At 40.5% G+C, this 18,478-nt stretch overlaps 1 protein-coding gene across 4 annotated transcripts in view; it reads right to left on the reverse strand.

Annotated features, from left to right (window-relative positions):
- Nucleotides 1-18,478, reverse strand: part of LOC133562861 (tetraspanin-18B-like) — a 231,359-nt gene that overhangs the window by 87,221 nt on the left and 125,660 nt on the right. For all 4 annotated transcript variants that reach the window (XM_061916664.1, XM_061916667.1, XM_061916665.1 and 1 more), the window contains one exon: nt 4,262-4,341. In XM_061916664.1, coding sequence (XP_061772648.1) covers nt 4,262-4,264 — 3 coding nt within the window. In that variant the 5' untranslated portion in view covers nt 4,265-4,341. The remainder of the gene's footprint in view (nt 1-4,261; nt 4,342-18,478) is intronic.

Raw genomic sequence — 18,478 nt, forward strand, 5'->3', positions numbered from 1 at the left:
TGCCCAGCCCTAATTCATACATATATACACACACACATCTATATATACACATAAATATATATAAACATGTATACTCTTTTTATTCTGCTAAAATTCCAGTCTTACACTGTCTGGTGCACTCTGAAGGTTTCAATATGATTAAGAAAAAGAAGAAACTATTCATCAAAACTCTTAATAACCCAGTTTTGTGCTACCAGTGACTGATAAGTCTACTTAAACAAACCAGTGACTGATAAGTCTACTTAAACAAACCAGTGACTGATAAGTCTACTTAAACATACCAGTGACTGATAAGTCTACTTAAACATACCAGTGACTGATAAGTCTACTTAAACCTACCAGTGACTGATAAGTCTACTTAAACATACCAGTGACTGATAAGTCTACTTAAACATACCAGTGACTGATAAGTCTACTTAAACATACCAGTGACTGATAAGTCTACTTAAACATACCAGTGACTGATAAGTCTACTTAAACAACCAGTGACTGATAAGTCTACTTAAACATACCAGTGACTGATAAGTCTACTTAAACATACCAGTGACTGATAAGTCTACTTAAACAAACCAGTGACTGATAAGTCTACTTAAACATACCAGTGACTGATAAGTCTACTTAAACAAACCAGTGACTGATAAGTCTACTTAAACATACCAGTGACTGATAAGTCTACTTAAACAACCAGTGACTGATAAGTCTACTTAAACAAACCAGTGACTGATAAGTCTACTTAAACAAACCAGTGACTGATAAGTCTACTTAAACAAACCAGTGACTGATAAGTCTACTTAAACATACCAGTGACTGATAAGTCTACTTAAACATACCAGTGACTGATAAGTCTACTTAAACCTACCAGTGACTGATAAGTCTACTTAAACATACCAGTGACTGATAAGTCTACTTAAACATACCAGTGACTGATAAGTCTACTTAAACATACCAGTGACTGATAAGTCTACTTAAACATACCAGTGACTGATAAGTCTACTTAAACAACCAGTGACTGATAAGTCTACTTAAACATACCAGTGACTGATAAGTCTACTTAAACATACCAGTGACTGATAAGTCTACTTAAACAAACCAGTGACTGATAAGTCTACTTAAACATACCAGTGACTGATAAGTCTACTTAAACAAACCAGTGACTGATAAGTCTACTTAAACATACCAGTGACTGATAAGTCTACTTAAACAACCAGTGACTGATAAGTCTACTTAAACATACCAGTGACTGATAAGTCTACTTAAACAACCAGTGACTGATAAGTCTACTTAAACAACCAGTGACTGATAAGTCTACTTAAACAACCAGTGACTGATAAGTCTACTTAAACAAACCAGTGACTGATAAGTCTACTTAAACAACCAGTGACTGATAAGTCTACTTAAACAAACCAGTGACTGATAAGTCTACTTAAACATACCAGTGACTGATAAGTCTACTTAAACAAACCAGTGACTGATAAGTCTACTTAAACATACCAGTGACTGATAAGTCTACTTAAACAACCAGTGACTGATAAGTCTACTTAAACATACCAGTGACTGATAAGTCTACTTAAACAACCAGTGACTGATAAGTCTACTTAAACAACCAGTGACTGATAAGTCTACTTGAACATACCAGTGACTGATAAGTCTACTTAAACAACCAGTGACTGATAAGTCTACTTAAACATACCAGTGACTGATAAGTCTACTTAAACATACCAGTGACTGATAAGTCTACTTAAACAAACCAGTGACTGATAAGTCTACTTAAACATACCAGTGACTGATAAGTCTACTTAAACAACCAGTGACTGATAAGTCTACTTAAATAACCAGTGAATGATAAGTCTACTTAAACAAACCAGTGACTGATAAGTCTACTTAAACATACCAGTGACTGATAAGTCTACTTAAACAAACCAGTGACTGATAAGTCTACTTAAACAAACCAGTGACTGATAAGTCTACTTAAACATACCAGTGACTGATAAGTCTACTTAAACATACCAGTGACTGATAAGTCTACTTAAACATACCAGTGACTGATAAGTCTACTTAAACAAACCAGTGACTGATAAGTCTACTTAAACATACCAGTGACTGATAAGTCTACTTAAACAAACCAGTGACTGATAAGTCTACTTAAACAAACCAGTGACTGATAAGTCTACTTAAACATACCAGTGACTGATAAGTCTACTTAAACATACCAGTGACTGATAAGTCTACTTAAACATACCAGTGACTGATAAGTCTACTTAAACATACCAGTGACTGATAAGTCTACTTAAACAACCAGTGACTGATAAGTCTACTTAAACAACCAGTGACTGATAAGTCTACTTAAACAACCAGTGACTGATAAGTCTACTTAAACAACCAGTGACTGATAAGTCTACTTAAACAACCAGTGACTGATAAGTCTACTTAAACAACCAGTGACTGATAAGTCTACTTAAACAAACCAGTGACTGATAAGTCTACTTAAACATACCAGTGACTTATAAGTCTACTTAAACATACCAGTGACTGATAAGTCTACTTAAACAACCAGTGACTGATAAGTCTACTTAAACATACCAGTGACTGATAAGTCTACTTAAACATACCAGTGACTGATAAGTCTACTTAAACAAACCAGTGACTGATAAGTCTACTTAAACAACCAGTGACTGATAAGTCTACTTAAACATACCAGTGACTGATAAGTCTACTTAAACAACCAGTGACTGATAAGTCTACTTAAACAACCAGTGACTGATAAGTCTACTTAAACATACCAGTGACTTATAAGTCTACTTAAACATACCAGTGACTGATAAGTCTACTTAAACAACCAGTGACTGATAAGTCTACTTAAACATACCAGTGACTTATAAGTCTACTTAAACATACCAGTGACTGATAAGTCTACTTAAACAACCAGTGACTGATAAGTCTACTTAAACAACCAGTGACTGATAAGTCTACTTAAACAACCAGTGACTGATAAGTCCACTTAAACAAACCAGTGACTGATAAGTCTACTTAAACAAACCAGTGACTGATAAGTCTACTTAAACAAACCAGTGACTGATAAGTCTACTTAAACATACCAGTGACTGATAAGTCTACTTAAACAACCAGTGACTGATAAGTCTACTTAAACATACCAGTGACTTATAAGTCTACTTAAACATACCAGTGACTGATAAGTCTACTTAAACAACCAGTGACTGATAAGTCTACTTAAACAACCAGTGACTGATAAGTCTACTTAAACAACCAGTGACTGATAAGTCTACTTAAACAAACCAGTGACTGATAAGTCTACTTAAACAACCAGTGACTGATAAGTCTACTTAAACAACCAGTGACTGATAAGTCTACTTAAACAAACCAGTGACTGATAAGTCTACTTAAACATACCAGTGACTGATAAGTCTACTTAAACAAACGTTTACTGGCAGGTTGGTTGCCATGACGATGATGTGCTGGACCAGGTTACAGCCACCGTGTCTCAGGCTGAAGAACCCTTTAACCTTTCAGTCTACACCCGTGTGCTGCTCAGACGGGCCTGGAATACTAAAGTTCCAAACCTCAATGCAGACCACAACCCGACAAAGAGCAACCGTGGTCTGCCGTTGAAGGCGAGGAACAGAACTTCTCGCCATCACGCTCCCTCCTGTGGACGCTGTCAACGGCACTTTGAGCAGGTAGTTCTTTGACTGTGTCATCTCAGAGAGTGTTGTTACTAACACACAGAGGAGGCCCTTTAAGTCTACAGTCCAAGGACCAGCTGACTCACCAGGACATAAACACTTGTCAAAATAAGCAGGTCCTTGCACCCTAAGAGCTGGTGTGTGGAAACACTTTGGCTTCTACAACATTGATGGCGGGAAAGAACTACTCTCACTATTATGTTGGATCCACTATCCACTATGGACTCGGACTTGGAGGTGCTGATTCTCATCCGAGTCACTTCACACTCGGCTGTGAACCGATCCAGTGAGAGCTAGTCTGGCATGGAGACGGTTTCTACAAACATTTGTGAAAGAATGGGCCGCTCTCAGTGATTTCCAGCATGGAACTGTCATGTCAACAAATCCAGCCGTGAAAAGTCCTCGCTCCTAAATATTCCAAAGTCAACAGTCAGCTTTATTGTAAGAACATGGAAGAGTTTGGGGAACAACAGCAACTCAGCCACCAGGTGGTCGGCCAGGTAAACTGACCAGAGAGGGGTCAGTGGAGGCTGAAGACTTTCTTTCAAATAAAAACCTACCATGTCTGTCTCCTGGAGCTTTGTTCAGGTGAAGTTGACGCCTTCTCTGGGGTTTGTTAGCACAGGTGTGGTCTCACGGGCTGTTGGGAACAGGAAGAGGCAGAGGTCAGCAGCCAGCTAACGAGATGAGCAAGAAGCGAGGAGAGAGGAAAGCAAAGTGACATATTTGCAGAGAGTGCTCTTCATTTCAACAAAGTGAGAGTGGGAGCTCCAGGAAATACTGACTTCAGTTCAAGGACCAAAGCTGCTTTTATTATAGAGGACTTCAACTACCAGCAGTGAGCTAATCTGCGACTGCAGCTCTCTTCATGCTTGTCTGTATCGCTAAGATTTGCTGCAGTTTGTCCACAAGCCACACTGAGATCATTTTTCATGTGTTTGTTACGCCTCGTCTCCATTACTATGGACTGGACTCTCACTATTATGTTAGATCCACTATGGACTGGACTCTCACTATTATGTTAGATCCACTATGGACTGGACTGTCACTATTATGTTAGATCCACTATGGACTGGACTCTCACACTATTATGTTAGATCCACTATGGACTGGACTCTCTCACTATTATGTTAGATCAACTATGGACTGGACTCTCACTATTATGTTGGATCCACTATGGACTGGACTCTCACTATTATGTTGGATCCACTATGGACTGGACTCTCACACTATTATGTTAGATCCACTATGGACTGGACTCTCACACTATTATGTTAGATCCACTATGGACTGGACTCTCACTATTATGTTAGATCCACTATGGACTGGACTCTCACTATTATGTTAGATCCACTATGGACTGGACTCTCACACTATTATGTTAGATCCACTATGGACTGGACTCTCACACTAATATGTTAGATCCACTATGGATTGGACTCTCACACTATTATGTTAGATCCACTATGGACTGGACTCTCTCACTATTATGTTAGATCCACTATGGACTGGACTCTCACTATTATGTTAGATCCACTATGGACTGGACTCTCACACTATTATGTTAGATCCACTATGGACTGGACTCTCACTATTATGTTAGATCCACCATGGACTGGACTCTCACACTATTATGTTAGATCCACTATGGACTGGACTCTCACTATTATGTTAGATCCACTATGGACTGGACTCCCACTATTATGTTAGATCCACTATGGACTGGACTCTCACACTATTATGTTAGATCCACTATGGACTGGACTCTCACACTATTATGTTAGATCCACTATGGACTGGACTCTCACACTATTATGTTAGATCCACTATGGACTGGACTCTCACACTATTATGTTAGATCCACTATGGACTGGACTCTCACACTATTATGTTAGATCCACTATGGACTGGACTCTCACACTATTATGTTAGATCCACTATGGACTGGACTCTCTCACTATTATGTTAGATCCACTATGGACTGGACTCTCACTATTATGTTAGATCCACTATGGACTGGACTCTCACTATTATGTTGGATCCACTATGGACTGGACTCTCACACTATTATGTTAGATCCACTATGGACTGGACTCTCACACTATTATGTTAGATCCACTATGGACTGGACTCTCACACTATTATGTTAGATCCACTATGGACTGGACTCTCACACTATTATGTTAGATCCACTATGGACTGGACTCTCACACTATTATGTTAGATCCACTATGGACTGGACTCTCACACTATTATGTTAGATCCACTATGGACTGGACTCTCACACTATTATGTTAGATCCACTATGGACTGGACTCTCACACTATTATGTTAGATCCACTATGGACTGGACTCTCACTATTATGTTAGATCCACTATGGACTGGACTCCCACTATTATGTTAGATCCACCATGGACTGGACTCTCACTATTATGTTAGATCCACAATGGACTGGACTCCCACTATTATGTTAGATCCACAATGGACTGGACTCTCACACTATTATGTTAGATCCACTATGGACTGGACTCTCACACTATTATGTTAGATCCACTATGGACTGGACTCTCACACTATTATGTTAGATCCACTATGGACTGGACTCTCACACTATTATGTTAGATCCACTATGGACTGGACTCTCACACTATTATGTTAGATCCACTATGGACTGGACTCTCACTATTATGTCAGATCCACTATGGACTGGACTCTCACTATTATGTCAGATCCACTATGGACTGGACTCTCACTATTATGTTAGATCCACTATGGACTGGACTCTCACACTATTATGTTAGATCCACTATGGACTGGACTCTCACACTATTATGTTAGATCCACTATGGACTGGACTCTCACACTATTATGTTAGATCCACTATGGACTTGACTCTCACACTATTATGTTAGATCCACTATGGACTGGACTCTCACTATTATGTTAGATCCACTATGGACTGGACTCCCACTATTATGTTAGATCCACCATGGACTGGACTCTCACACTATTATGTTAGATCCACTATGGACTGGACTCTCACTATTATGTCAGATCCACTATGGACTGGACTCTCACTATTATGTTAGATCCACTATGGACTGGACTCTCACTATTATGTCAGATCCACTATGGACTGGACTCTCACTATTATGTTAGATCCACTATGGACTGGACTCTCACTATTATGTTAGATCCACCATGGACTGGACTCTCACTATTATGTTAGATCCACTATGGACTGGACTCTCACTATTATGTTAGATCCACTATGGACTGGACTCTCACACTATTATGTTAGATCCACTATGGACTGGACTCTCTCACTATTATGTTAGATCCACTATGGACTGGACTCTCACTATTATGTTAGATCCACTATGGACTGGACTCTCACTATTATGTTGGATCCACTATGGACTGGACTCTCACATTATTATGTTAGATCCACTATGGACTGGACTCTCACTATTATGTTAGATCCACTATGGACTGGACTCTCACTATTATGTTAGATCCACCATGGACTGGACTCTCACACTATTATGTTAGATCCACTATGGACTGGACTCTCACACTATTATGTTAGATCCACTATGGACTGGACTCTCACACTATTATGTTAGATCAACTATGGACTGGACTCTCACACTATTATGTTAGATCCACTATGGACTGGACTCTCACTATTATGTCAGATCCACTATGGACTGGACTCTCACTATTATGTTAGATCCACTATGGACTGGACTCTCACTATTATGTTAGATCCACTATGGACTGGACTCCCACTATTATGTTAGATCCACTATGGACTGCACTCTCACACTATTATGTTAGATCCACTATGGACTGCACTCTCACACTATTATGTTAGATCCACTATGGACTGGACTCTCACACTATTATGTTAGATCCACTATGGACTGGACTCTCACACTATTATGTTAGATCCACTATGGACTGGACTCTCACTATTATGTTAGATCCACTATGGACTGGACTCTCACTATTATGTTAGATCCACTATGGACTGGACTCTCACTATTATGTTAGATCCACTATGGACTGGACTCTCACACTATTATGTTAGATCCACTATGGACTGGACTCTCACACTATTATGTTAGATCCACTATGGACTGGACTCTCACACTATTATGTTAGATCCACTATGGACTGGACTCTCACTATTATGTTAGATCCACTATGGACTGGACTCTCACTATTATGTTAGATCCACTATGGACTGGACTCTCACACTATTATGTTAGATCCACCATTGACTGGACTCTCACACTATTATGTTAGATCCACTATGGACTGGACTCTCACTATTATGTTAGATCCACTATGGACTCTCTTCAGTGTTACAGCCAGATAGACAGAACCAGTACTTTTCAAACAGGGTATAGTACCGTCTTTGATTGATTAGTACCCCAATAGTTTAGTACATCATACAACCCGAGTCTCTCACCTGCCGACAATATTGATAGCCAATCAAAGAGCTGCTTCTGCAGCCTCAGTTAGTAGAAATATTCCACAATCAAAACTACAAGCAGCGACAAGTAAACATCAAGCCTTCTTGCCAGGTTTTATACTGAGGCTCAGTCTGCTAGAGACTAAGGACAGGCGATGGCGTCTGCCACATCATCGTCACGACAGCAGACATCAGACTCCCCAGATGTTGACGCCAAGCGATGGCGGCAACAGAGTGCTTGGCTCTGATTGCATCACGGGAGAAACAAATCAGACCTGGGAATGGAAATGTATCAAAGAAGTAGGATGACACCGTCAGCGCTGATTTATTATGTTCCCAAAGTGGCTAAAAGTGCACGGAGAGAGAATAAAGTACGAAACACAAAACCAGTGAAGTTGGCGCATTGTGGAAATGGAAAAATAAATCCTTTTCAACCGATATTCAATTTAAAACAATAACATATTTAATTGTTGTTGTTGCAAATAATCATTGACTTAGAATTTAATGGCAGCAAGACATTGCAAAAAAGGGGCATTTTTACCACTGTGTTACATGGCCTTTCCTATTAACAACACTCTGTAAAGGTTTGGGAACTGAGGAGACACATTTTTGAAGCTTTTCAGGCGGAATTCTTTCCCATTCTTGCTTGATGTGCAGCTTAAGTTGTTCAACAGTCTCTGTTGTGCTATTTTAGGCTTCATAATGCACCACACTTTTTCAATGTCTGGACTACAGGCAGGCCAGTCTAGTACCCCCACTCTTTTACTATTAAGCCACGCTGTTGTTGTCACAACTGGGCTTGGACATGGATTGTTTCTCCGATGCAGATGAGGATCAGCACGAGCGAGGCGTGGACGTGAGTACATGATATTTATTTAATAAACAAACAACAAAAAGCGCTCACAATGGAGGTACAAAACTTGGCTACACAATACAAACGTGAAACAAAAACACCTGCGAGATGGCATGAAATGATGGACATAAACTAAAGGACTTTGCACAAAAAGGGACGGCGTGGCGCAGTGAGGGAGTGGCCGTGCGCAACCCGAAGGTCCCTGGTTCAAATCCCACCTAGTACCAACCTCGTCACGTCCGTTGTGTCCTGAGCAAGACACTTCACCCTTGCTCCTGATGTGTGCTGGTTGGCGCCTTGCATGGCAGCTCCCTCCATCAGTGTGTGAATGTGTGTGTGAATGGGTAAATGTGGAAGTAGTGTCAAAGCGCTTTGAGTACCTTGAAGGTAGAAACGCGCTATACAAGTACAACCCATTTATTTATTTATTTAAAAACAATTGGCTATGAACTATAAACAAAGACTTACTTGGACAAAATGAAGGGCGTAGCAAAGCATCAAGCAGATAAACGAGGGCATGAAGGAGGCGCGGCATGGGTAGCGTGTGTGAAGATCCCAGGACAAAGACAACAAAAAGAGTGACTTAAATAGCTATGATCATTAGTGAAAACAGGTGTGAGGCTGAGAACAGGGACGTGACAGGTGAAAACTAATGAGTTGGCATGGAGACCAAAACAAACCATGAAGTGCCAAGACAGAACCAAATGTCCAAAATCAAAACATGACAAAACAAAACATGATCCATAGGTGTGACAGTTGTAACACGTGGCTTGGCATTATTTTGCTAAAATAAGCAGGGGCGTCCATGATAACGTTGCTTGGATGACAACATATGTTGCTCCAAAACCTGTATGTACCTTTCAGCATTAATGGTGCCTTCACAGATGTGTAAGTTACCCATGCCTTGGGCACTAATGCACCCCCATACCATCACACATGCTGGCTTTTACACTTTGCGTCAATAACGGTCTGGATGGTTCGCTTCCCCTTTAGTCTGGATGACACGATGTCGAATATTTATAAAAACAATTTGAAATGTGGACTCGTCAGACCACAGAACACTTTTCCACTTTGCATCAGTCCATCTTAGATGATCTCGGGCCCAGAGAAGCCGGCGGCGTTTATGGATGTTGTTGATAAATGGCTTTCGCTTTGCATAGTAGAGCTCTAACTTGCACTTACAGATGTAACGACCAACTGTATTTAGTGACGGTGGTTTTCTGAAGTGTTCCTGAGCCCATGTGGTGATATCTTATTGAGATTGATGTCAGTTTTTGATACAGTGCTGTCTGAGGGATGGAAGGTCACGGTCATTCAATGTTGGTTTCCGGCCATGCCGCTTACGTGGAGTGATTTCTCCAGATTCTCTGAACCTTTTGATGATATTATGGAGCGTAGATGTTGAAATCCCTAAATTTCTTGCAATTGCACTTTGAGAAAGGTTGTTCTTAAACTGTTTGACTATTTGCTCACGCAGTTGTGGACAAAGGGGTGTACCTCGCCCCATCCTTTCTTGTGAAAGACTGAGCATTTTTTGGGAAGCTGCTTTTATAGCCAATCATGGCACCCACCTGTTCCCAATTAGCCTGCACACCTGTGGGATGTTCCAAATAAGTGTTTGATGAGCATTCCTCAAGTTTATCAGTATTTATTGCCACCTTTCCCAACTTATTTGTCATGTGTTGCTGGCATCAAATTCTAAAGTATATAATGATTATTTGCAACAACAAAATAAAGTTTATGAGTTTGAACATCAAATATGTTGTCTTTGTAGCATATTCAACTGAATATGGCTTGAAAAGGATTTGCAAATCATTGTATTCTGTTTATATTTACATCTAACACAATTTCCCATCTCATATGGAACGTTTTTTTGTAGTTTAAAATTGCAGTAATGCAAAATGTGTCCAAGTTACTAAGCGTGTTCAAAAAAACCTCTGCCTTGTTTTAATGAAGACTTAGTCCTACTCTGCTACTGTATTTTAATGTTGGTCCTTATAATTGTACTTGGAGAGTTTTCTGAGGTGCTACTTTGTAAAAAACAACTACTCATCTCGACCACATGGAAGTGTTTTAAATGGAGTTTATGATCATCATAGGTCCTTTTTAATTGTTTATTCATGGCACCCACCTGTTCCCAATTAGCCTGCACACCTGTGGGATGTTCCAAATAAGTGTTTGATGAGCATTCATCAACTTTATCCGTATTTATTGCCACCTTTCCCAACTTCTTTGTCACGTGTTGCTGGCATCAAATTCTAAAGTTAATGATTATTTGTTTATGAGTTTGAACATCAAATATGTTGTCTTTGTAGCATATTCAACTGAATATGGCTTGAAAAGGATTTGCAAATCATTGTATTCTGTTTATATTTACATCTAACACAATTTAAACGGGGTTTGTAAATATAATGAACAACAACAACCTGGCAGACTGGCATATGTGCTGCGGTCTTCAATTGCTGCAAACTGCAACCACAAAAATGACCATTTTGTTGACTTGAATGAGATCTGATTATGTTGTGTAAAATGGCGCGGTGGTAGAGTGTAGCACGCTGTACCCACATGGCAGCGATCACTCTCATTTCATGTGGGAGGATCCAAAAACCGGAGTGTAAGAAACAAAGGAGCATCATATTTCTCCCAATGAACGGCGGGAGAGAGGCTCTGCATTATTTGTTGGTTTCCATGGAAACCCTGTTTCACCAGAAAGTGGAGCACCAATCGGATCGCAGGTCCCGGGTGCATCAGTTATGGGGGCGAGAGGAGAGATCAGCGCAGACGGCTGAGAAAAGACAACAATGAGACGAGACCGTCGAGGAAGATGGGAAAAAAGGCCAAACCGGGGGAGGTTCCAACAAAGACGCAGAAATAAAAGGATTCATCTCTAAACGGCTTTTCTGTTCAATGAATATATCTCAGCAAATCCTCGCCTCACATCAGAAGCACGATTTCTTTAGAAAGTAATCATCAAAGCAGCAACTGGAAAATATTCCAAGTATTTTAACATTAAATGAAAACCTCTTGACGTCAGGAGTGACACTTCCCCTGTCATCTTTTTCTAAATGGAGGAGGCTGATTTCTATACCGGTAATTTGAAGTCGCATAAAGGGAAGAAGATTAAGAGCTATTCAGTAGGATTTAAGGTCCGAGCTTACATCACACTCAAATTTTTACTGCATGCCTTTGGTAAGTGCCGGAGTGAGAAGAGGTTGTAAAATAATTAGCGCATGCTTACTTTTACCGCATGCCTTCGGTAAGTGCAGGAGTGAGAAGATGTTTTAAATGAATTAGCGCCCCGGCGGCAATTCAAGGAAATACTGTAATGGGTTTTACTGGGGCTTCACGGTGGCAGAGGGGTTAGAGCGTCTGCCTCACAATACGAAGGTCCTGCAGTCCTGGGTTCAAATCCAGGCTCGGGATCTTCCTGTGTGGAGTTTGCATGTTCTCCCCGTGAATGCGTGGGTTCCCTCCGGGTACTCCGGCTTCCTCCCACTTCCAAAGACATGCACCTGGGGATAGGTTGATTGGCAACACTAAATTGGCCCTAGTGTGTGAATGTGAGTGTGAATGTTGTCTGTCTATCTGTGTTGGCCCTGCGATGAGGTGGCGACTTGTCCAGGGTGTACCCCGCCTTCCGCCCGATTGTAGCTGAGATAGGCGCCAGCGCCCCCCGCGACCCCGAAAGGGAATAAGCGGTAGAAAATGGATGGAAAAATGGATGGGTTTTACTGTTAAAAATGCACTTTTATTTAAAGGCCATCTTAACAACTTGGTTTCTAAGCTTAGCGTAAAGCTTGGTTGTGTCTTGCCCAGCGTCCTGGGCAGACCTATGTGGGGTCTTGGGGCCCCGTTACTACTGTTACCTCAGGTGGTCCATGGCAAAGGCTTAGTACCTGACTACCCCCTAGCCAAGGATACAGTGAAGACCTCAATGGGAGACATTAGATGTAAGAACCACCACAACGGCTGCGATGGCGGATTAAGGCACCCCCACATCCATGTGGGCCCAGTTATGGGGAAATAACAACCCAAGACCTCAACGGTGGAACAGGCGGAGGATGATTGCTAACCCTATGGAGCGTCACAACGGCTGATGAAGGCTGCAGCAGAAAAGGGTCCCCAGTCGTCTTGGACTCCATGCCACTGGACCCTGACCTGGATCTGTCAAGGATGGTGTGGTGACTGTCCGTGCACCAGTCTCCCCACGTAAAACAAGGTCACGCACAGGCGACCTCCATAAAGGGATACACTCCTACCAGGTGGATCGTCATACTCACTTTGAGTGACCGCCGATGATGACGATGAAAGCTTGGTTTCTTTTTTGGAAAAAAAAAAACCGCTTCTCTCTTAGAGTCGGAAAGAAATTAGTGACAGCGACGATCTTGCCCGTAATTGATTATGGAGACCTGTTGTGTTTTAGTGCTTCATCTAAATGCCTCCAGTCCTTGGACACAGTTTTTCACTCAGCACTAAGATTTGTTACTGGCTGTCATAGTCTCCCCCGCCTCTGTCACCTGGATACAAAGTCAGACTTCTCTTCATTGAGTGCACGCCGATACACACTTGGCAGACTATCCTTTATGAGGTTATTTTAGGTTTAATTTAGGGCTGGGCAATATATCGATATACTCCATGTATTGCAGGTTTGTCCGTGCGATATAGAAAATGACTATATGGTGATATTGGAGTATACCTTCTCACGCAGTTGTTTTTAGCTGCTGGCATTACACTACAGGCTTTCTCATTCTTTCTTGTCTACCGAATATCATAGACATTATTATTGGCAAAGGACTCCTGTGGACCCTATTGAAACTGCTGTGTTTTATTATTATTCCGCACCTAGGCGCTGTAATTTGACCCCCTTAACATGCTTCAAAACTCACCAAATTTGACACACACGTCGGTATAGCAAACCTTCCCAACATATTAAGCAACCAATCCCCCAAAATGAAAATTGCCCTCTAGCGCCCCCTAGGAAAAACGTACAGACAAAACTGCATGTAACTTCTGTTAGGAATGTCATAGCGACATGAAACAAAAACTCCTATGTGGGTCTGACTTAGACCCAATTTTCATACACTCACTTCTTTCAGCAAAAATCTACAGGAAGTTGGCAAAAACCCCTTCAAAATAAAATTTTCGCAAAAAAAGCAGTATTTTGCCTCTTTGCGCTGTAATTTGACCCCTTTAAAATGCTTCAAAAGTCACCAAACTTGGCGCACACATAAGGACTGGCGAATATTGCGATCTCATGAAAAAACCAAACCCCAAAACTCAAAATTGCGCTCTAGCGCTATTTTTGAATAAAACACTGAAAAAACTGCTCCTAGGAAGAAAACACAGACAAAATTGCTTGTAACTTCCGGTAAAAATGTCGGAGAGACATGAAACAAAAACCTCTATGTAGGTCTCGCTTAGACCTACATTTCATTGATTGACAACCCCCAACAAAAATCAACAGGAAGTTTGCAATCCCCCCTTCAAAACAAAAGTTTTGTAAAAAACTGTCACCTTTCTTCAAACATTATATCCTCTGAGTGCGTTTGTTGTTTTGGCTTCAAACTCGCACAGGAGAGAGATTGAACCCTTCTGATCAAAAGTATATAACAGAGTTTTGATAAGTTCTCAGGTTTTGATTTTACGCGCCTTCAAAGAGCCCCTGTGCAAAGTCTCCTAAAAAATGTCATTTTTGCCTCTTTGAGCTGTTTTTTGACCCCCTTAAAATGCTTCTAAACTCACCAAACTTGACACACACATCAGGTCTGGCAAAAATTGCGATCTGATGAAAAAACCTAACCTCAAAACTCAGAATTGCGCTCCACCGCCCCCCTAGGAATACAACACGGACAAACTGCTCCTAGGAAGAAAACACAGACAAAACTGCTTGTAACTTCCGGTAGGAATGTCAGAGAGACATGAAACAAAAACTCCTATGTAGGTCTGACTTAGACCCAATTTTCATACACTCACTTCTTTCAGCAAAAATCTACAGGAAGTTGGCAAAAACCCCTTCAAAATAAAATTTTCGCAAAAAAAGCAGTATTTTGTCTCTTTGCGCTGTAATTTGACCCCTTTAAAATGATTCAAAAGTCACCAAACTTGGCGCACACATAAGGACTGGCGAATATTGCGATCTAATGAAAAAACCAAACCCCAAAACTCACAATTGCGCTCTAGCGCTATTTTTGAATAAAACACTGAAAAAACTGCTCCTAGGAAGAAAACACAGACAAAATTGCTTGTAACTTCCGGTAAGAATGTCGGAGAGACATGAAACAAAACCCTCTATGTAGGTCTCGCTTAGACCTACATTTCATAGATTGACAACCCCCAACAAAAATCAACAGGAAGTTTGCAATCCCCCCTTCAAAACAAAAGTTTTGTAAAAAACGGTCACCTTTCTTCAAACATTATATCCTCTGAGTGCGTTTGTTGTTTTGGCTTCAAACTCGCACAGGAGAGAGATTGAACCCTTCTGATTAAAAGTATATAACAGAGTTTTGATAAGTTCTCAGGTTTTGATTTTACGCGCCTTCAAAGAGCCCCTGTGCAAAGTCTCCTAAAAAATGTCATTTTTGCCTCTTTGAGCTGTTTTTTGACCCCCTTAAAATGCTTCTAAACTCACCAAACTTGACACACACATCAGGTCTGGCAAAAATTGCGATCTGATGAAAAAACCTAACCTCAAAACTCAAAATTGCGCTCCACCGCCCCCTAGGAATACAACACGGACAAACTGCTCCTAGGAAGAAAACACAGACAAAACTGCTTGTAACTTCCGGTAGGAATGTCAGAGAGACATGAAACAAAAAACACTATGTAGGTCTCACTTAGACCTACATTTTAATAATTAACATACTTTAGCAAAAATCAACAGGAAGTTTAATATTTTCACTTCAATACAACAACTGCATTACTTTCACAATGCATTAGATTCTCAAAATAGTGGCTCCAAGGCGTCTTCTAACGCTTATCCGGCCGTGGGTCTCGGGGGCAGCAGCCAAAGGCGGACCCGACCAACGCTGCTTGCAGCTTTAATTATTATTATTATTATTATGAGTTTTACATTAAAAATCAATCAGATAGTGTTATGATGCTACCTCAGTCTGAAATCTCCTGTGTTCAGGTCGCATAAAGATGAGGCTCATCGTAACTCTCATCATTATTCACCAAAATAGACAGTTTCAAGATGAATTTGTTGACAAATTAGCGAAATTAGCGATGCCATGACCCTCCCCTGTCGAATTCTTATTGGTTGACGTGTGTGTGAGGATTGCTGACATTTTCTTCGTCTCTTCCGCGAATGAGATAAATAACATTATTTGATATTTTACGGTAATGTGTTAATAATTTCACGCATAAGTCGCTCCTGAGTATAAGTCGCACCCTTGGCCAAACTATGAAAAAAACTGCGATTTATAGTCCCAAAAATACAGTACTTGAATTTTAGTGAATATATGCCCCCCGCTTCCCCAAAAAAAGGGAATAAGCGGTAGAAAATGGATAGATGGATGGATGAATATATATATATATATATATATATATATATGGCGCAGTGGAGAGTGGCCGTGCGCAACCCGAGGGTCACTGGTTCAATCCCCACCTAGTACCAACCTCGCCACGTCCGTTGTGTCCTGAGCAAGACACTTCACCCGTGCTCCTGATGGGTGCTGGTTGGCGCCTTGCATGGCAGCTCCCTCCATCAGTGTGTGAATGTGTGTGTGAATGTGGAAGTAGTGTCAAAGCGCTTTGAGTACCTTGAAGGTAGAAAGCGCTATACAAGTACAACCCATTTATCATTTATTTATTTATATATATATATATATATATATATATATATATATATATATATATATATATATATATATATATATATATATACGTATATATATATATATTAGGGGTGTGGGAAAAAATCAATTCTAATACGAATCGCGATTCTCACGCTGTGCGATTCAGAATCAATTCTCTCTTTTTTTTTTTTATATATTTTTTTTAATTTTTTTTTAATCAATCCAACAAACTACTACACAGCAATACCATAACAATGCGATCCAATTCCAAAACCGAACCTGAGCCAGCAACACTCAGAACTGCAATAAACAGAGCAATTGAGAGGAGACACAAACACCACACAGAACAAACCAAAAGTAGTGAATATTATCAACAACAGTATCAATATTAGTTATCATTTCAGCATAGCAGTGATTAAAAATCCCTCATTGACATTATCATTAGACATTTATAAAAATAATAAAAAAGTGGCTTACACTTGCATGGCATCTCATAAGCTGGACAACACACTGTGTCCAATGTTTTCACAAAGATAAAATAAGTCTTATTTTTGGTTCGTTTAATAGTTCAAACTAATTTACATTACTTTTTTTTTTTTTATAAGTCTACTACTCTGCTAGCATGTGAGCAGACTGGTGTAGATCCTGCTGAAATCTATGTATTGAATGAATACACAATCCTTTTCAATCGGAAAAATATCGTTTTTCAATTGAGAATCGCGTTGAATCGAAAAAAAATCAATATATAATCGAATCGCGACCCCAAGAATCAGTACTGAATTTAATTGTGGGACATATTGAATTGTGGGATATATATATATATATATATATATATATATATATATATATATATACCTCCATCCATCCATCAATCCATTTTTCCGCCTATTTCCTTTGGGGTCGCTGATGCCTATCTCAGCTACAATCGGGCAGAAGGCGGGGTACACCCTGGACAAGTCGCCACCTCATCACAGGGCCAACACAGATAGACAGACAACATTCACACACTAGGGACCATTTAGTGTTGCCAATCAACCTATCCCCAGGTGCATGTCTTTGGAGGTGGGAGGGGCCTATCCCCAGGTGCATGTCTTTGGAGGTGGGAGGGGCCTATCCCCAGGTGCATGTCTTTGGAGGTGGGAGGGGCCTATCCCCAGGTGCATGTCTTTGGAAGTGGGAGGGGCCTATTCCCAGGTGCATGTCTTTGGAGGTGGGAGGGGCCTATTCCCAGGTGCATGTCTTTGGAGGTGGGAGGAAGCCGAAGTACCCAGAGGGAACCCACGCAGTCACGGGGAGAACATGCAAACTCCACACAGAAAGATCCCCAGCCCGGGATTGAACCCTGAGTACTGAGGACCTTCGTATTGTGAGGCAGACGCACTAACCCCTCTGCCACCGTGAAGCCCTATACATATATATGTATATATATATATATATATGTATATATATATATATATATGTATATATGTATATATATATATATATATATATATATATATATATATATATATATATATATGTATATATGAGGCTTTAAGGTGGTTCTGTACATCCTGTATTTGCAAGAGAAGTTGAAGAAGTGTTTAAGTCAGTCTGCATTGTTCCTGTTCATCTGTGTTTTGTGTCCATGACACATCCTGCTGTCTT

This window comes from Nerophis ophidion, linkage group LG12 (genome assembly GCF_033978795.1).
Source record: "Nerophis ophidion isolate RoL-2023_Sa linkage group LG12, RoL_Noph_v1.0, whole genome shotgun sequence".
Lineage (NCBI taxonomy): Eukaryota > Metazoa > Chordata > Actinopteri > Syngnathiformes > Syngnathidae > Nerophis > Nerophis ophidion.